The sequence below is a fragment of the Castor canadensis genome, chromosome 9 (genome assembly GCF_047511655.1).
Source record: "Castor canadensis chromosome 9, mCasCan1.hap1v2, whole genome shotgun sequence".
Lineage (NCBI taxonomy): Eukaryota > Metazoa > Chordata > Mammalia > Rodentia > Castoridae > Castor > Castor canadensis.
The window spans coordinates 86,030,986-86,052,802 of record NC_133394.1 but is presented as its reverse complement, the minus strand read 5'-3'; the positions used below and the strand labels follow the sequence as shown (position 1 = coordinate 86,052,802).

At 34.7% G+C, this 21,817-nt stretch overlaps 1 protein-coding gene across 18 annotated transcripts in view; it reads right to left on the bottom strand.

Annotated features, from left to right (window-relative positions):
* The window catches only part of Sec31a (SEC31 homolog A, COPII coat complex component), a 77,228-nt gene that overhangs the window by 42,731 nt on the left and 12,680 nt on the right, over positions 1 to 21,817 (bottom strand). For 17 of the 18 annotated variants that reach the window (XM_074041878.1, XM_074041876.1, XM_074041875.1 and 14 more), the window contains 7 exons: positions 14,799 to 14,881; positions 13,946 to 14,069; positions 12,482 to 12,680; positions 10,111 to 10,206; positions 9,120 to 9,260; positions 7,599 to 7,741; positions 4,817 to 4,916 (listed from right to left, as the gene is read on the bottom strand). In XM_074041878.1, coding sequence (XP_073897979.1) covers positions 4,817 to 4,916; positions 7,599 to 7,741; positions 9,120 to 9,260; positions 10,111 to 10,206; positions 12,482 to 12,680; positions 13,946 to 14,069; positions 14,799 to 14,877 — 882 coding nt within the window. In that variant the 5' untranslated portion in view covers positions 14,878 to 14,881. The remainder of the gene's footprint in view (positions 1 to 4,816; positions 4,917 to 7,598; positions 7,742 to 9,119; positions 9,261 to 10,110; positions 10,207 to 12,481; positions 12,681 to 13,945; positions 14,070 to 14,798; positions 14,882 to 21,817) is intronic. The other variant, XM_074041879.1, reaches the window with a different exon arrangement.

The window sequence follows — 21,817 nt, the reverse complement described above, 5'->3', positions numbered from 1 at the left end:
GCATATATTAAAAAGACTGAAAGATCCCAAATCAATGACCTAATGATACATCTCAAACTCCTAGAAAAACAAGAGCAAGCAAATCCCAAAACAAATAGGAGAGAAATAATAAAAGTAAGAGATGAAATCAACTAAGTAGAAACCAAAAAACCACACAAAGAATTAATGAAACAAAAGTTGGTTCTTTCAAAAAATAAACAAGATTGATAGACCCCTGGCAAACCTGACTAAAATGAGGAGAGAAAAAACCCAAATTAGTACAACCAGGAATGCAAAAGTGGAGATAACAACAAACACCATGGAAGTCCAGGAAATCATCAGAGACTACTTTGAGAACCTATATTCAAATAAATTTGAAAATCTTAAAGAAACGGACAGATTTCTAGATACATATGATCATCCAAAACTGAACCAAGAGGAAATTAATCACCTGAACAGATCCATAACACAAAATGAAATTGAAGCAGCAATCAAGAGTCTCCCCAAAAAGAAAAGTCCAGGACCTGATGGATTCTCTGCTGAGCTGAATTCTATCAGACCTTTAAAGCAGAACTGATACCAACCCTCCTTAAACTGTTCCACGAAATAGAAAGGGAAGGAAAACTGCCAAACACATTTTAGGAAGCCAGTATTACACTTATCCCAAAACCAGGCAAAGACACCTCCAAAAAGGAGAACTATAGGCCAATCTCCTTAATGAACATTGATGCAAAAATCCTCAACAAAATAAAGGCAAACCGAATTCAACAACATATCAAAAAGATTATTCACCATGACCAAGTAGGCTTCATCCCAGGAATGCAGGGGTGGTTCAACATACGAAAATCAATAAACGTAATAAACCACATTAACAGAAGCAAAGACAAAAACCACTTGATCATCTCAATAGATGCAGAAAAAGCCTTTGATAAGATCCAGCACCATTTCATGATAAAAGCCCTAAGAAAACTAGGAATAGAAGGAAAGTACCTCAACATTATAAAAGCTATATATGACAAACCTACAGCCAGCATTATACTTAACGGAAAAAAACTGAAACCATTCCCTCTAAAATCAGGAACCAGACAAGGATGCCCACTATCTCCACTCCTATTCAACATAGTACTGGAATTCCTAGCCAGAGCAATTAGGCAAGAAGAAGGAATAAAAGGAACACAAATAGGTAAAGAAACTGTCAAAATATCCCTATTTGCAGATGACATGATCCTATACCTTAAAACCCAAAAACCTCTACTCAGAAGCTTCTAGACATCATCAATAGCTATAGCAAGGTAGCAGCATATAAAATCAACATAGAAAAATCATTAGCATTTCTATACACTAACAATGAGCAAACTGAAAAAGAATGTATGAAAACAACTATTTATAATAGCCTCAAAAAAAATCAAATACCTAGATGTAAACCTAACAAAAGATGTGAATGACCTCTACAAGGAAAATTATAAACTTCTGAAGAAAGAGATTGAGGAAGACTATAGAAAGTGGAGAGATCTCCCATGCTCATGGATTGGTACAATCAACATAGTAAAAATGTCGATACTCCCAAAAGTAATCTACATGTTTAATGCAATTCCCATCAAAATTCCAACGACATACATTAAAGAGATTGAAAAATCTACCGTGAAATTTATATGGAAATACAAGAGGCCACGAATAGCCAAGGCAATACTCAGTCAAAAGAACAATGCTGGAGGTATCACGATACCTGACTTCAAACTATATTACAAAGCAATAGCAATAAAAACAGCATGGTACTGGCACAAACACAGACATGAACACCAGTGGAACAGAATAGAGGACTCAGATATGAAGCCACACAACTATAACCAACTTGTCTTTGACAAAGGAGCTAAAAATATATGATGCAGAAATAGCAGCCTCTTCAACAAAAACTGCTGGGAAAACTGGTTAGCAGTCTGCAAAAAACTGAAACTAGATCCATGTATATCACCCTATACCAAGATTAACTCAAAATGGATCAAGGATCTTAATGTCAGACCCCAAACTCTAAAGTTGATACAGGAAAGAGTAGTAAATACTCTGGAGTTAGTAGGTATAGGCAAGAACTTTTCAACGAAACCCCAGCAGCACAGCAACTAAGAGACAGCATAGATAAATGGGACCTCATAAAACTAAAAAGCTTCTGTTCATCAAAAGAAATGGTCTCTAAACTGAAGAGAACACCCACAGAGTGGGAGAAAATATTTGCCAGCTATGCATCAGACAAAGGACTGATAACCAGAATATATAGGGAACTTAAAAAACTAAATTCTCCCAAAACGAATGAACCAATAAAGAAATGGGCAAGTGAACTAAACAGAACTTTCTCAAAAGAAGAAATTCAAATGGCCAAAAAACACATGAAAAAATGCTCACCATCTCTAGCAATAAAGGAAATGCAAATTAAAACCACCCTAAGATTCCACCTCATCCCTGTTAGAAGAGCCATCATTAGCAACACCACCAACAACAGGTGTTGGCGAGGATGTGTGGGAAAAAGGAACCCTCTTACACTGTTGGTGGGAATGTAAACTAGTACAACCACTCTGGAAAAATATTTGGAGCTACTTAAAAAGCTGGACATCGATCTACCATTTGATCCAGCAATACCACTCTTGGGGATATACCCAAAAGAATGTGACACAGGTTACTCCAGAGACACCTGCACACCCATGTTTATTGCGGCACTATTCACAATAGCCAAATTATGGAAACAGCCAAGATGCCCCACCACTGACGAATGGATTAACAATATGTGTTATCTATACACAATGGAATTCTATGCAGCCATGAAGAAGAATGAAATGTTATCATTCTCTAGTAAATGGATGGAATTGGACAACATCATTCTGAGTGAGGTTAGCCTGGCCCAAAAGACCAAAAATTGTATGTTCTCCCTCATATGTGGACATTAGATCAAGGGCAAACACAACAAGGGGATTGGACTTTGAGCACATGATAAAAGCTAGAGCACACAAGGGAGGGGTGAGGATAGGTAAGACACCTAAAAAATTAGCTAGCATTTGTTGCCCTTAATGCAGAGTAACTAAAGCAGATACCTTAAAAGCAACTGAGGCCAATAGGAAAATAGGACCAGGAACTAGAGAAAAGATGAGATCAAAAAGAATTAACCTAGAAGGTAACACACACGCACAGGAAATTAATGTGAGTCAACTCCCTGTATAGCTATCCTTATCTCAACCAGCAGAAACACTTGTTCCATCCTATTATTGCTTTTACTCTCTCTTCAACAAAATTAGAGATAAGGGAAAAATAGTTTCTGCCGGGTATCGAGGGGCGGGGGGAGAGGGAGGGGGTGGAGTGGGTGGTAAGGGAGGAGGTGGGGGCCGGGGTAGAAATGACCCAAGCCTTGTATGCACATATGAATAATAAAAACAATAAAAAATAAATAAATAAAATAAAATCTTAGTACATGGGAGGTGGAGGCAGGAGGACCTCGAGTTTGAGGACGTGTGGCTACAGAGTGAGATCCTATACAAAAGAAAAAAAAATTCAAAAACCAACTGAACACACAGTATAAGCACTAACAAGAGACAAAAATCTTCAATACACAAAGTAAGAGCAAGATGACACCAGAAAAAAAAAATTACGCAACTATGAAAATGATCACATAACAATAAGTTCCATGAATTTTGAACTTACTTGGGCACATGGTCTACAAATCACAGGTGGTAAAATTTATTATTGGTTTAATTATTTTCTTTCATCTACCTAACTTCAATGTTTCTATATTCTTACAGATATCATATCCAAAACCTTTTTCAGAAATCAAATAACTAAAGTGTTTGTTGTGATTTTAATAAGATAGATCACACCTACTGGAGATATTTTGTGTGTGTGCATAGTAGGCAAGCATTCTACCACTGAGCTATACCCCAAGCCCAAGATACTCTCATTTTTGTTAGAGGAGCTACAAAGCACTTGCAATAATCTACCATGATATAGAAAAGGTAAAAGTAGCTGTAACTAGAATGTATGGTCCAAAAGAAAAAAGCAAGAAAACCATGCAACTATTAAGGAAAAAGAAAGAGGTATTCAAGAGGTATTTTTAGCTCATAAATCAAAGCAAATAAAATTATGCCACATTTATTTAACATTTATACTTAACAAGGTAAAATTTTGTGTTGGAGGAGTGGCTCAAGTGGGAGAGTGCCTGCCTGGCTAGCAAGTGCAAGAGTCCAAGCTCAAATTTCAGTATTACCAAAAAAAAAAAAAAAAAAAAGTAAAATCTTCCTACATTTAAATTTCCATGAGCAAGATAAATGAAAAATACTACATTATAAAATATGTTGCTAATATTTTATCATCCAGAAAAGAAATTAAAATATATTCATTTCCAAAAAACAATTTTTAGTAATGGTAAAACAGGAACGATCCTACAATGAAGATACTGATTTCCCTAAGTCATATGTGAAATAAATCAAAGTATTACTTTTTTGGCTTTTTGGTGCTGAGTTGAACCCAGTGCGTCACAAATGTTAAGAACGATCTCTACCATAGTTACACTCCTACACCTCAAACTAAGTATTTCTGAGTTTAGGTAATAAACGTTTTATTGGAAATGAGGGAGCTAATACTTCTTTTGCACAATTAATTTTCCTGGTTGAAAGAGCTGATGTTAGATAATGTTTCTGATAAAATCTGTCCTTGATTAACATTTTATACCCACCTCCGTCTACTTTTGCACGTCCTTTATTATAACAATGCACTAACGAATACATATGGAAAATTTCTTATTTAGCTAGAACATAATGATGCAAGAGATAGAAGGTTGAAAAACACTTCCTGTCCATACCTCTCCTGTGTTTGGATTAGCACAGAAAATCTTAGCATCTTTTCCACAGCTCAGTAACAATTCAGGATCTGCCATGCTCCAAGCAATTGCCAAAATTCCCCTATAGAAAACACAATGGAAGGGAAAAAAATCCACAAAGATATGAGGAAATTTTTAATCTTGAGAAAAACAAATTTCAAACTATTTCCGTCTAGGCTTTGGAGACACACTGCTAACAGAAGTACAATTTAACGTAGTCTTTCTAGAAGGCAGTTTAGTAATATGTAAGGTCTCTGATTATTACAAAGACATAGGATGTTTAATATGGTGTAAGTGTATCATAGCAAAAAATGAAAACATATGCCTAATAATGTGGACTATGTAATAATAAACTACAGACTGTCTGTAGTTTTTGCAGTAAGAAACATTGAACCCAGAGCCTTGTACATGTTAGGCAAGTACTCTACCACTTGAGCTATGCCCTGCATCTTTGTTTGTTTGTTTCTATCTATCTATCTACCTATCTATCTATCATCTATGCAACACTGGGAATTGAACTCAGAGTCTTGCACCTGCACCCCACCACTTGAACCATGCTCCCGATCTAAAGATTTATATATATATATATATATATAGCTCTTTGTGTTGCAATCACTTCGATATTTTTGTCTTTAGTGTAACAAAAGTAATTTTTGTAAAAGTTTTGAAAAATCAGACTAGCATAAAGAAAATAAAAAAATCCTGCCAGACACTATGGCTCATGCCTGTAATTCTAGCCACTCAAGATGTGGAGACTGGGAGACTGGGAGACAATCCAGACAAAGAGTTCATGAGACTCCATCTTAATCAATAAAAACTGGGCATGGGGGTGTGCAAATGTCATCTCAGCTACAAGAGAAGCACAAATAGGAAGACCAAGGTCCAGGCCAGCCCAGGCATAGAAGCAAGACCCTGTTGGAAAAATATCTAAAGCAACAACAACCTGATAGTCTGGCTCAAGTGTTAGAGTACCTGTCTTGCAAACACAAGGCCCTGAGTTCAACTCCCCAATACTAACACACAAAAAAAAAAAAAAAAAAGAAAAAGAAAAATTTCTTGTACCCCATTATCCAGAAAAAGTCACTATTAATATTTTGTCTTTTCTATATTCATCCCTTATCATTCAAAGAGTCTACTAGAAACTAAAATTAAAAGGGGGGAGTGTGATAAACAATTTTGGTCTATATACTATACATCCATAAATAGGAAAGGAAAAAAAAAAGTCCAAAAGTATTGGAAAATACTATACCATTGTAAGTAATTTGTTTCTTGTTTTAAAACACTGGACAAATTTCCATATACTCTCTGGGTACCTCAGAATGGTAGGAAATTTACTAAATTACAAACTAAATTTAATGATACTAAAACTAACATGAGAAAACTCCAGTATCTTTTTAGGGCCTTGATACATTTGTGAAAAACTGAAAGCAGAATAACCTAATTTCTCAAATATATTTGCTTTCTTAGCCAGTTGCTGTTGGCTTACACCTGTAATCTTAGCTATTCAGGAGGCAGAGATCAGAGGACTGCAATTCGAAGCCAGCCCTGGCGAACAGTTCTGTGAGACCCTATCTCGATAAAACCCTGCGCAAAAAAGGGATGGTGGAGTGGCTCAAGGTGTAGGCCCTGAGTTTAAACCCCAATACCACAAAAAAAAAAAAAAAAAAAAAAATTGCTTTTAAATCAAAATACAAACTTAGAAGTAAAACAAATTTCCAAATTGCTAACTGACATCAAATTTTATGGAAGACTCTTCTTCACAACTATGATAACCCTAACAAAGGATCAAACTGCATAATAAATTTCAAGGGCTGTCCCAAAGTGTTATGGTACACTGGACATTTGATCTATTAATATTATTTGAAATAACTGGTAAAAAAAGGATTTGTGTTGTTATAGTACGATCTGGCTACCACTTTGGTAAAGAGAAAATCAGATGCCTATTGCTTAAAATAAAAATAAACATCTGTACTGTCTTTTACCAGAAAGAGATAAAGTCGATCCCCTAACTAAAGAAAAAAAAAACCTATCTAAATTCCTCTATAGTATGTGAACTTCCCTGCTCCACATGAAGGTGCTGCAAGAAGTTAACTAAAACTTGCTGCATTAAATAGAAATTTGGATTGAGGTGCCTGAGTCCAACATGTAGAAATTCAGGTTTTCATGTTTGATGGGACGAGTGGAAACTCACTTGCAAAAAATTGGTTCCTGTATGTAGTTTTTTGGGGTGTTTTTTGGGGGGGGTGGTAGTACAGGGGGTTGAACTCACAGTCTTAATGCTTGCTAAAAACTGGCCCCTAAAAAGTAACTTTTTGCTGACAAAACCCAAAGCTTTTCTCCTGTCACCTGAATCCCTGGAACCCTACAGACTAGAAGTGTAGTGGGAAAGCTGTGGATGACCCATGAGTTCAGAGCCCAAGTGGTAACATGAAGTTTTAAGGTGATATTTTTGTCTAATTCTTCCTTTCTTACCTATGAACCTAAAACTGCTCTATGTAAAATAATAAAGTCACTTAACAATACAGAAAAGGATAAAATTAATAATTTAGTAAATTTAATAAAGATGTTTGAAAAACAAACAAGTAAACAGAAAATTATCTAACCAGGTGTGGTGGCATATGCTTAGGCAACATAGCAAGACACTGTCTCAAAAAAAAAAAAAAAAAAAAAGAAAGGAAGAAAAAAGGTCTAATAATGCAAAGTAGTAAGTAAATATGTTTTAGCACATAAGCAAATCAGGTTTCTTGGAACAGGAGCACAATACCTGGCATGGTTTTCCAGGACACGGAGTGGAGAGGAGGCGAATCGAAGATCCCACATCTGGATCACTGGTAACCTATCATCCTCAGAGGCAAGGACCATCTGGGTAGCAACATCAGGATGCCATGCCAACCCAGAGCAATGCATCTACACAGAGTTAAGGCTCACATTTTATCAACTGCATTACAACAGCTCAGGCTTAGTTTTTATCTTTTAAAAAAACAGAAACAAAGCTGGGCACCAGTAGTGCACACCTGTAATCCCAGTTACTTGGGAGGCTGAGATCAGGAAGATCATAGTTCAAGGCAGCCCAAGCAAATAGTTTCTCAAGATCCCCAGCTCCAAAATAACCAGAGCAAAATGGCTTAAGCAACAGAGCCCCTACTTTGTGAGTGCAAAGCCCTGAATTCAAATTCTGGTCCCACAAAAAAAAAGCAACTTGCAAACTATGAATTTTATTAAACAGACTTATAAATATGTTTGAACATTTTCAATTCATCTAGCTATTTGATACACTTAAGACAATTCTGGGCCAGGATAACTCTATATTTACTGTCAGTATTGTAACTACAGAAAAGTTTTATACATATTTAAAATATGCTTCCAGAAAATAAAATATTTTAATAGTGGAAAAAGAAATTCCCATACCTTTCCCTACCAGAAAAATAAGGAAAAAAAAGTCTTAAGCAAAACTATCACCTAAATTTTCATAGAAGTTCAGATTCTGTTAAACATTCCAAAAGATGACTAAAATGATTTTTATATGCTTTATGCCATTGAAACTTATATTTTAAACCTTCTGATCCATTTGAAATACAATATTCTGAAGACTATTCTTTGAGACAGTTTTTTTTGTTTTGTTTTAAAATTATAGATGTATTCTGACTTAAGCAAACTTGTTTTAGAAAAATCTCAAACTAACCAATATAATAAAAGCAAACAAAATAAATCTCTGTTGTCTAAAAATATTTTTGGTGATACTGAGATTCTGAATTCAGGGCTTTATGCTTCATAGGCTGGCACCCTACTACTTAAGCCACAATCCCAGGCTTCTAAATCTTTAATAATACTTAATGACAAAAAATGTAAAGAATTTGTTAAGGTTGAGATTTTAATGTGTTCTATACCACTGTCTACTGCACATGTGGGAGAAAGATATTAGCTCACTTTGTCAGTACCTAATCAGAGGACGAGATAAAGCTAGGAATTTAGAAATTACAAGTTCACACTCAAAATTTCAAGCAGGAAAAATTCATACAATCCTAGGAAAAGCTAAAGATGAATTAAAAGTTGCCGCAATGCTTTGAAAAGCTAGTTAACCAAAACAATCAGCTCTATTTTCATCATTAATAATATCCACCATGTGTACTGGGAATTTTATTGGTTTCTTTATGCAGGGAAAATACCATTCATTTCAGTATGATTGACCAATGAATTTTTGGTTTATTGTCAACTCTGACAATCAATACAGGAATACATACAACAGAAATACAATACGCTCATCACAAGTCAATCATATACTTACCCTATTACTATGATCACTGACTTTGATGATCGGTTCATTTTTTCTAAGATCCCATACAGTTGCTCGGCCACTAGGACTGGCTGATGCTAAAATATGCTGAACTTGTCTGTTCCATGCAATGCAGCTGGTATCTTCTGGGGGCTATAAGGAATAGACTACTAAAACTTCTCTATTATAGTCAAACTTAATTACAAAATCTACTAAAAAATAATTACACAAAAATGTGATCCCTTTATTCCACAAATTTCTATTACCACATTCCTGACATGTACAATACAGTTTAAACCACAGATATATATGCCACTTCAAAGAATTGTGTCATTCACAAGCATTCTGCTAGTCGATCTGCTAGAAACCAAGCACTAGTTTTTTACTTGCAATTGTTGCAAGGTAGGTCATAGACTACAAAGTAGATACCGGTGAACATAAGCAATAATTAGGCAGGACAACAGTTATAGCCTGGGTTGCTTAAAAAAAAAAAAAAAAAAAAGAAAGAAAGAAAAAGCACCTTTATAAACAGTAGACTGTATGTTATCATTATGCTACCTCTAAGGGGGCCAAAATGTTAGCACCAGTTACAATGGCCACTCAAATTGGCCATTATATAACAAACAGAAACTCGAGGAAGACGGAAAGATTTTTTTTTACTAAACTTACTGGAAACATATGGAAAAAATGTATTTTTAAGTAAGGTCGGATGCTGTTAAAAGTACAGAGTAGTTATCACACCAAGAACAAAAATACCATATCTATGAAAACTATTAAAGATTTTTTTGTTGTTGTTGATTTTACTTACTACTCTTTGTTTAGTACAATGAAAAGTGTTGTAAAGTGCTGAAATCAATATTAACTGTTGAAGAACTCAATGATACTTTAAAGTCATAAGTAAGACTTTACTATACTGAAGGAAAATCAAGGTTATCTAAGCACTGATTTATGTGAAAAAAGTTAAAACTGAAATACATAAGTTTAGAACAAAATTAACACTTACCTGAGTTTTGGTTCCTGGTGTCATTGGAGTTACAAAATTGTTTAGATCCCAAATGTAGATTTCAGATTCATTAGCACCAGAGGCTACCAGATTAGTCTGCAATAAGAAGTAATTAAATAGTATTTATGAGTACTTAAGAGAACTCAGAATAACCCAGCTCAGAGTTAGAAAGACATCAGTTTTAGCACAGTTTTTCTATTTTATTAAAAAAAAGAAAAACCACACACACAAGTTCCTAAATAATTATGCATAATTCTTCATCAAAGTTAAAGTTTTTAGAGGCTAGGGATGCAGCTCAGAGGCAGAGTGTTTGCTTAGCAGTGTGAGGCTCTGGATTCAATCCCTTGTGTCACTAAAAGAAAGGAGGGGAGATCTGGGGGTGTGGTTCAAGTGGTAGAGTGCCTGCTTAGCAAGCATAAGCCTTTGAGTTCAAACCCAAGTATGGCAAAAAATAACGAAAAGAAGTTTTTTAGAGAAACATATTATAAAACTATTTAAAAAGAAATTATGTCTGCTGACAACAAAAGTAATTTCAGTACAAGATATTACAAAAAAAAGAATAATTATATGGTTAAATTCTTAAGCAATCATGTTACTCATGTAGTGATTTTTTTTTTGTGGCTTTGCATTCGATTGTAGAAGATAAAAACAGGTCACCAATCATTGCTTTCAGAAATAGCTATTACATCTTTCTTAGAATACCTCAAAGCCAGCCTCCAAAGCTAGACCAGTATAAAACTTGAAAAATGTGTTAAACCTTCACATACTTCTAGTTCACATATACTCAATTTTATTTTAGGTAATATTTCTACAGTTTTTTTGCTATAAACCCTTAGGGTCAAAAAATCCCTAAAACTGCGATATAAACTACAAGAATACAATGAGCTTGTAACACTGACCTTCATCCAGTACTATTCACACTCATAAATTCTTATCTGATCAAGTGACATGTAACATGAAAATAGAGGAATTCTATTATAACACACGTATACCAAAATCAGCAGGTGATTAATATACTTCAGACAGGGATTAGCTAGCTAATTTTAAGAGCAGATAACATGAATAGTATAAATGAAGAAGTTTGGATAGCTTTATTTCTATACCCTAAGTATTTATAATATAAAAAGGAACTAAATTAAATTATGATACAAAAAAGAACTAAATTAAAATTTTAATATTCATTTTTTGCTTGTTGCATCTAGTATTCCATTAATTCAAGAACTTTATTAGCCTATGCATTTACATAATTAATATTCAGTAATAAAAACTGGACACGCTTAGGGGAGGTCACTAATGGGAGAGGGAGGGTAAAAGACGGAAGTTAAGAATGTTTGTATGACTGATGTGCTTTCTATACAAGAATGAATACAGAATTTTCAAACCTGTAAGAAGGGGACTAAGGTAGAAAGGAGAAAAATAGAGGGGATGAACCAATTTGGGTTATATACATATACACATGGAAATGTCACAGTGAAACTCTGTATAGCTATTTTATACAAACAAAAATGTCTTTTTTTCAAAAATGGAGAACAGGAAGGTAGTATAGGTCCTGTCTGGGGGCTGGCACCAGTGGGAGCAGGGAGGATATTAGGAAACGGTGTAGGAGGTGAATATGGTGGAAATATGATGTACTCATGTACGAAAATGGGAAAATGAGACCTGCTGAAACTGTTCCAGGAACGCAGGGAGAGGAGATAGAGAATGATGAAGGGGATGAATTCAACTGTGATATATTCTAAGAACTTTTGCAAAAGTCACAATGTACCCACAGTACAATACAAAAAAAGATTTTAAAAAATTCAGTAATGTTTATAGGGTTGACAGAGTCTTAATTGGCTATTTGTTAAATTTGCATTATCTGTGTAAATTCTAATTATTTCATAAAGTAATAAACTTTTTGTCATAAACAAAATTTCTCAGCTAATAAGATGGTGATTTAACTAGACACCATACTATCAGCCTAACCCTGACTTAGCACAAACTTTAAAAGGCAAAGTTTCCAATCTCTGCGGCAACTAATATTTTAAAATGTCCAGCCAGATGGTATGACATTAGACACAGACTTTTATTAGTCTGCTCTTCATGGAATTAGATTATTCACCATGATCTCAACTCTGAACTTACCATGCTCTTTTATTTTGGTAGTACTTGGGTTTGAACTCAAGGCTCCATACTTGCTGGACAGGCACTCTGCCATCTGAGTCACATGTCCAGTCCCACCATTCTTAAAACAAATGTACTCACTCATCAACCCATACAGGCCCACATTTTTTTAGCTTTCAATTCTAAGGCTGAAGCATAACAAAGTTATAAACTTATTTCAAATGAGTAGTACATACTAGAGAATTATAAATGAATGTCAAAGTCAAACCTGGAAAATGTTAACATCCAAGGCTCTCACTGGACCAGTATGCTTGTCATTCTGAGCAATTACAACTTCTTTGTCTCCAGCTATAATTTTTGAAGGATCATAAAGAATAATATTTCCATTTTCTCCACCTGCAATCAGAACTCCAGAGATATCTCCTTTGGAATCTGTCTTATGAGGCCCCCAAATTAACTTGTGGTACCTTTAGGAAAAAAAATGAATAAAATAACTCATTCATGAAATCAAGTAAGTACAGAAAATAATTTAAAATTATACATTTATAATTTCATAAATACTACAAAAATATTGCTCTCCTCCACTTCAGTGAAATGGCATTTTATTTTTTTTACTGTACTCATCTGCATAATTGATTTTGTAATCGCTAAAAAATAAAGATTCTTGTAAGGATAATACAGTATAGCAAACTATACTTATATACCAAAAGATATGGGCTTGAAAATGACTTCATCATTCAGAAACTGTGAGACCCTGGGCCACTTACTTAATCTTCCTAAGTTGCCTTTGTTTCATCTGTAAAATAGAGCTAACCAATCACTGTCCTTGACAAATAGCACATTCCATTTAACCACAGACATATTAACATAGTCTGTTAAACAGTACTGGTGACAGGGGAGTTACCTGAAATTTTCTAAGAAAAATACTGTATTATGACAGTAGGAAGGTGGCATCAAAATTATGTTTGTTACTTCTGGTGGAGAATAAAAGAAATCATGGTCTGGCATGTAGATAAAATATTACAGTGGCATGCAGCTGTATGATGAGACAGATGGGGGAGAAGAAAGTTTCTACACAAAATGTGTCTGGGGTTCCCATCACAGTGCAAAGACTGCAGAGTGTAAGAGACTCTGTGAAACTCTACAATTTGAGCTATATTCTGTTAGCTAAGGTATAATCTCTTTAAAACCTGCTAAAATATTGAGACAACAAAGTTTGTTTTATTACTAAATGAAAGCATTCTTTCCCTACATTATAATACAGAATAAGTACTTAAAAGGGTGATCCAAATACTTTAGTGTATCAGAAATCATGTCAACAAAATTTCTTGCAAAATATATTTCTAAGTATAGATAAGTACAAAGAAAATGAAAATAACCTGCCATTCAGAGATAAACACTATTAACAAAGTGATTAAAATAACTACACCTTTCTCTAGTCATACCTGCATCAACAAGTGAGATATAGGAGATAGAAAAAAGTGCTATACTAAGATGAAAAAAAAATACTAGTTTCTCCTTTCCACTTACACATAAGTCAACAATAAAAGTCAATAGAACACATAAACAGTTCTTTCGCTTCCACAAAAATGCATTTATGTACTTTTTCATAAAACTTCTCATGTCACTGACAGTATTCCTTACAGTTTCTAATAATGACATAATTACAGACAAAAGTGGACACCAACTATAACATATAATAATCACATGAATTTGAGGTTGAACCTCATACCTGTGAGAAGAAGAGAAAGTAGCACAAGATTTCATATCCAAGGATGGATCCGAAAGGTCTAATTCAAATATCTCAAGGGAAGCATTGGTACTAAATGTTGCGTCCAATTGCTGAGCAGATGTTCCTATGGAAAACACATTTATGGTAACTGCACATGCAAAAATAACATTCAGGGAAAACGGTATAAAATAGAAATTATAAGCATACTTTCAATTATCTTGCTCATGAATACAGCATTAGGTCTGAAATCTCAGCACATATGCCACTGCGTACATGCTTAAATTACTATAGCAATGAGATTCTAGCAAAGGACTCAGAGATGTTATTTGTAGGAGTGGATATTGCCAATAAATTTTTTAAGCCTATAGGTATTTTGAAATCTCTCCTTAGAAACAGTCCCATGATGATTTACTGTAATATTTACAGTCATACACAATATTACTCTAAGTCTTTTTAGTCAAAAAATACATGCACAAATTTGCTCTCTATTCATTCAAACTGACTGTATTTTATATGTCATCTATTTGGCTTAATACTGGAGGAATAAAGATAACCAAAATCCCTGTGCAGGAGGAAAACTACTACATATACAACACATTATGATCAACGCTATGATGTTCAAGGTGCTATGTGAACACAGATGAAGACAATGAACTCAGCTGACAAGGAGAATGGAGGTATCTTGCTGGAGGAAAAGAGACTTTTGAAGCTTGAAATCAATCAATTTTTTTTTTTTTGTGGTCTGAACTCAGGACCTTGCACTTGAACTGAATCTTTAAAAAAAAAAAAAGTATGAGTAAGCTGGATGTAGAAGAAATGGGTTACTCATTCTATCTTCTCCCTTTGAACTTACCTGTGGCTAGGTAAATGGGGTGGTTCTGGGCAGGGCTCCATGCCTGCATGGCCGTACGATCTATTTCCTTTAACTTCATCCTGCTGAACAACATTTTACAGAGAAATATATCAAACATGTAACTAGAATACAAAAACATATTTTACATAGAAACATAGTGGACAAACCATTTAAACATTAGCAATGCCCAACTACCAATAATTCAAACAGACTTAGGTGCCATTTGTTGGAAATGCTCAATATTAAACTTGGGCTGGAGATATAGCTCCAGAGGTAGAGCACTTGCCTAGCATGTGCAAAGCCCTGGGTTCAATCCCTCGTACCACCACCACCAAAAGAGAGGAAAAAAAAGGGGGAGGGGCTACTGTAATTCTTTACAGATTTATACAGGTTGACTTCCCCTTATCCAAAATGTCTGGAGTGAGAAGTGTTTCAGATTTCAGAGCTTATGTGATTTTGAAATATCTTTATAGACTTCAATGATTGAGCATCACTAGCCAGAAAATCTGAAATGCTCCAAAATCTCAAACTTTCCAGATTTTTGGATAAGAGATGCTTAACCTATAGTCCTTTGGTTGAAAATGCAGCCTGGAAAAATATGCCACAAAAACAATACAGGAAGCCAGGTGTGGTGGCTCACACCTGTAATCCCAGCTACTTGGGAGGCAGAGATCAGGAGGATCGTGGTTTGAGACCAGCCCAGGCAAAAAAGTTACTGAAATCCCATTTCAACAAGCAAGCTAGGCAGTTGTGCACACGTGTAATCCTCACTAAAAGAGAAGCACAGGCAGGAAGATAGTGATGGGAGGCTAGCCTGGGCAAAACTGCAAGACACTATATGAAAAATAACTAAAGCAAAAAGGGGTGGAGACGCGTCTGGAGTGGTATAGTGCTTTCCTAGCAAGCAGCAAGGCCCAGAGTTCACCACTGACAAAACAAAACAACACTGGGTGGAATCTGAGGAATTAACTTCCTGTGTGCTTTTCAAAAAAGAATGGGCAACAGTGTATCATGGGTATTAGAAGCTGCACAATAAACAAGATGCATCTTCCTGGAATTGGAGTACTTGAAAAGAGAAGTTTTAAACACTAGTTTTAAACCAGGCATGGGTAGTACACACCCTGTAATACCAGCACTTGGGAAGTGGAGGCAGAAGGACCAAAACTTCAAGGTCAGCCTGGGCTACATAACAAGACCCGGTCTCAAAAATATCTAATATTTTAAAATTTTAAGTTAGAACAGAGAACATAGTAAAACCACAGATTTTAAAGATGAAGTGGAGATGTTTAGAAAATTAGTCACTTCAAACTATAGTCACATAGCACTTATTTATATATTCCCATTAAAGTTACTTTGGGGAAAAATTCAGGAGATAATTGTACTATGCATTTTTTTCAAATCTTTGATATTTTTACATAATTTCACAAAGCATAGTATTCCATTGTAATATATATCACAATTTAATTATGTAGTCCAATACTGATGAACACCTAAACTCAATTTGCTAATTTTTACAAATAATGCTGAAATAAATGTTCATATGTACATGTTATTTTATTCATGCAGAGGGTTGACCATAAATTTCCAGAAGTAAAATTGCTAGATTAAAATATAAATGCAATTCTATTTTTATGAATATTACCAAGTTGTCTTCTATGGCAACTGAATCTTTTCATACCTTAAGTAATATATGATTTGCTGCTACCCTAAAGCTTTACCAGAGGAAATGTCACACTTGTAGATGTTTACCAACAGGTAAAAAAAAAATGTTGGCTCTAAATGCAAATTAGTTTAATTTCGCATTTCTCATTCTTAAATGTATGGTGGCATGTCTTTGTATGATTATGAGTCATCCATAGTCCCCTTTCTGTCACTTTTCCTGCCTATCCATATTTTTTGCCCATTTTTTTCCTTTTCTGATTTTCATCAGTTTATTTTGGGGAGTTTTTTGTGTGCGTGCTGGGGATTGAACTGGGGCCTTGTACTACCATTGAGCAACCTTCCTAGCCCCCAATTTAAAAAAAAATTACATTGTAAATTTAACCTTTTGAATTTGATTATATTTATATGTATGTGCTTCTATGTGTGTACATAAACATATATATATATATTTACCTCCCATAGATTTTTTGACATTTTAAACATAGACTTTATGTTCTAGGGCCGTTTTAGGTTCACAGAGAAACTAAGAAAAATACACAGCTGCCACAGTTGCCCCATCTCCCCCATTCAGCCTTCCGCACCACATCCAGGTACATTTGTTTTAATCCATGAACCAACAGTAACACATCATTACCCAGTCCACAGTCTATATTAGGACTCACACTTGGTACTGTACACTTTGTAGGTTTTGGCAACCATGATTTATATTCATCATTATAGCATCCTAACTTAAAGTCTGTGTTTTGCCTATTAATTTCTCCCTCTCCTATAAAGTGAGTTTTTGTGAAATGTTCATAGGGCCTAAAAACAAGGCGTGCTCTCTGATTTTCAGAGTTCAGAATTCTATATATGTTAACCAAATCTACTTTTATTGTCTAAATCATTTGGGTCTTTTATAACCTTATTTTCCATCCTACTGATTTGTCTTGAACCAGAGCAAGGAATCAAGTCTCCTACTAGTAATGTATTAATGTGTTTGTATCTATTTTCCTGATATTTACTAAAACTTCTGCTTTAGTAAAGTTATTTTGTTATTTAATAAGTAGTTATCTGGCACATATTTACAATGTTAAATATCTAGTCAAATATATATCTTAACTTTATTTAGCATCCTTGTCTCAAATAATGCCTTTTAGCTTGAATAAATACAACCTCATCTCATAGTAAGATCAATACACCAGCTTTTTTTTTAGACAAGGTATTGCTATTTGCCCCTCTGGTCTTGAACTCTAAGCTCAGTTACCCTTCTGCTTCAGCCTTCTGAACACTGGGACCACAGATGTGCACTACTACCACACCGGCTTTCTAGCTTTTCTAAAATCCACTTTTCACGCGCACTCTTGCCCTTTCCAACTTTGAACCACTTTGATTTCACTGTCCTGAATATAGCAAAAACATCAGATTGTTTGATCATCCAATCTGAAATCTTTTTAATAGGTTAGCTTAAACCACTTAAAATCTGATATGAAACATATGGTTAGTCACAATCTATCACATTTTGCTGTTTAGCTTTACAATTTTTTTAAAAATCACTATTATCTATTGTCTTTTTGTGTAGTTAACATTGTTTATATTTTTGTTCTGTTTCCGGTTCTATCTTTATAATCTTAAATAATGTTATTTACTATCACTACCCTCTTATTTTTTATACAACTACTGAATCCCTACTAGTAGCACTAATGAAATTCGCTTGTAAAACCTCACTGCCCCTCTTGCACCACACAGTATTAGTCAACAATACTATCTTTCTTGGTGTTTACCTTTACAGTGCTAAATATGCTTATACTTGTACTAACTGGTTTGTCACCTTTAAATGATATCCTTTGACTCCCAGATATTATATATTTGGCAATCCACGAACTTCTTTACCTTGTTTTTTTCCACTTCTCTTTTGTTTAGTTACGTAGACAAATGCCTACATACTGGACATTTAACATTTATGTGTCATTCTTTCCTCTTTATACCCATTTTTGTTTCAGTTTCAGGCCTGTAGTTAAATACTCAATGCTCTGCACTATACTACTGTAGTTTTTTTGCTCACCTTTAGAGGATTAAGTTCATCTTACAACAGTCCCTAAAAGGGTCTTCGACTAACACTTTGCCTTTGAGTTTTATACATTCAAATTGCTTCTATTTGAAGATTTTACAGATGATAAAGACACAGAAAGTTAATTATACATGCTAGCAAGAGGCAGAGCCAAGACCTGAATTCAAAAGTTTAGCTCCAAAGCCCAACTTACTAATTACTTCCAAGTTGGTATTCAATTTTTTATCACAGAAAAAAATAATATTTAGGAGAAACAATTAATGGCAATAATCACACACAATGAAGTTCTGAGGACAAGAAATGCACTTTACAAAGGGCCAGGTTAGAGGAAGGTGGGAGTATATTACAGGTTTGGTGAAAGGATCTATTACTTACTAGCTATGATACCTGGACACATTATGTACTTCTGAGCCCCAGTTTCTTTATTTGTAAAATGGACAGAATGAGTCTATGTGATGGGATGGTTGGTTTAAAGGAGATAATATGTTTTAAAATAGAAAGTCAAACAAAGTGTCTAGCACATGAGTTAGTATTTTGATATGCTACCCCTTTAAAAAATATTACTTGCTATTGAGAAAACTTCATACCTAATATTATTCTGGGGGGAAATGCAATTTTCTAATAAGCAAAAACAGGACCTATTTCTTATAAGTACCTTCTTTTCTTCTTGGCCAAGTGACTTAATCTTTAACAGTAAGTTCAAGCTCATTCCTGAAAACTGCCCTGATGATCCAATCCACACTGACCCAAGTATTTGTTCCTATTTGTCAGTAACACACACTTTAGGCATCGTAAAATAAAATGCCATCCTACTTTAATTAAATACTTAATGGTATCTGACTAGCATACATTGCTTATATATTTTCCAACTAGCTTTTTTACAAACTTTTATGTGCCATCTTGTCAATTTTCGACCAGGTGTTACAACTTTTATCACTTTTGAATCAAAACTGCTTAACAATGCAGTAGGTATATACAAAGTTTTGATTCTGAATGCCCACACTTAAAAATATATAATATTGATGAGCTAGAACAACCAGTTTTAGATAAAACACGTAACTTTTACATTCTAAACCGTTTAGAGGAACTTTACATATTTAAAAATAGGGGAAAGAATTGCTAGGGGAAAAAGTTTATGATTTCAGAATAATTTTTACTTTCTTTTATTTTACTGGGGTTTGGACTCAGGGCCTTGTGCTTGCCAGACAGGTGCTCTACGACTTGAGCCACACTCCCAGCCCCAGAATAATTTCTAAAAATGGAAAACAAAATTGCCGTATTAAAAAAAAAAAAAAAAAAAACTGGCTAGAATTACAGTATCTCTACCAGTAAAGGTACAAGGGCTACCTAATTAGTGAGTGTTCAGTTAATGTGTAACACAGAGACAAATTCATAAGAACATGGCATGGTTAAGTGGAAATTCAAGCATTTACAAGTTTTATTTCTTAGTGCTAGCACTACATGTTCTAGAAGTAATTCTACTTGTTAACCTGCAGTGAGTAGAAGGCTTCAGTGCCATCTGTACAAAAAGAACGACGCTAAACTACATCAATGGCTTAGAACTATGTAAGGAGGTCTGATCACAATTAAAGAAGAGTACCATAATCTACAAACTGCAATCACTCTCAAAATAAAAGTGCTATGGAAATACAGCTTCATTGGATCCATGTGTATTTCCTTTTAGAAGGAAATTAAATGATCACTCATTTAATTGCAACTAATTTTGTTGAAAATACAGAGGGCTTAGATAAAACCATGTACGCTCCCCAAGAAAGACGTGCTTTAAAGTGTAATTCTTTCAATATTACATGTGATTGGAATTCACACTAAGCATAATTGTGAAAGATCATTTCACACAGAACGTAATCATTATAAAAATAGAAAACAAAAATTAGGAGGACAGTGGCTTGTTCATATATGCCATCTGTAAAACACTAAGTCTAGCCCAGTAGTTAGAGTAGCTGGTCTGGAGCACATACCATAAATTTAAATCCCAGCTTCACCTTGTCATGTAACTTTACCTGTGTATCTTGGCTCCTTTCCCAGTAAAATAAAGACAGTAACAGTTATAAACACCATACCTTGTAAAAATTACATAAGTTAGAGGGCTTAGAACAGTACCTGGCACATAGTTAATCAGTGTTCATAAATGACAACTATTCTCAAAAAAAAAAATCACAATTTAAAAAGTCCATCTCAATGAATTTTCAAGAACACATCTGAGGAAATTTATGTTCCTTACTTTTTCACCCAACTTTCCACAATAATTGCATTCAATTAAGTGGAAACCTTTTTTGTTGTTTCTGTTCATTTCCAAACTGCCAATTTTGTGTAGCAACACTAAAACCCCACAGCACTATTCATTGAAAAATACCAACCTTAAGATGCTATATATAGAGCTAACCCATGCATACCTCAGAAAGTGGAAATCAAAAATGGACTCTGCACCTTTACTTCCAAACTAGGAACACAATCCCTTGCTGGCACTCCCTTTAGTACAAACCCATCTGGTTTGGGCAAAATATCTCATTAAGGAAGAGAGCATTTGTTCTGCAGGTTTAACTCAGTATTGTCAATGTTGTAGGTTCATCTCAAACAAACCCAAAGCAAAGAAAGAACTGTGCACTGGTAACAACTAAATGGTTTTACTAATCTGCAAAATGATAAAACTGTATTAACCTACTAAGAATGGCAGCCCTTCTAAACACAATATAAAAATCAATTTAGTACTATCACTTTACAAGGATTTAACCTGGGATTTGTAAAACTCATGAAATTACACAGAAAATTCTGCATCTGTGCATGCCTGTTTTTCTAGGAAGATGATCCAATGCGTTCAATTAGATTCTAAAAAGGGAGTGGAATCTCAAGATTGATAATCACTGCAGTTTACAAATGTCTTTTTCTTATACGTTAGTCTCAGAAAAGAACTTGGTTATAGAAAATTAAGCAACATAATCCAAAACTCATCTCAAATTTCTCAACTTCCCAAATAACAGTGAATGTCTGTAACATAAATTCACAACTACAAAGGCATTGTAAGTTACCCCAAAGTTTCTAAAGCCTACAAACTTTTCCCAGAGCTGTAATAAGGCATAAAGAAAAACAAGGAGCACGTAAGAACCACGAGAAAAGGAGCGTAAACTTCGGCCAACTCATGAATAATCCGGACGGAAGGAAAACGAGGATACTGTGATACAAGGACGAGCTTCTAACTATTGATTAAAAAGTTACTACTGCGAACTAAGACAACCAATTTTCAGTTTTCTGTACTTAGAGGAAAGATTTGTCACACACATCGTATCACTGC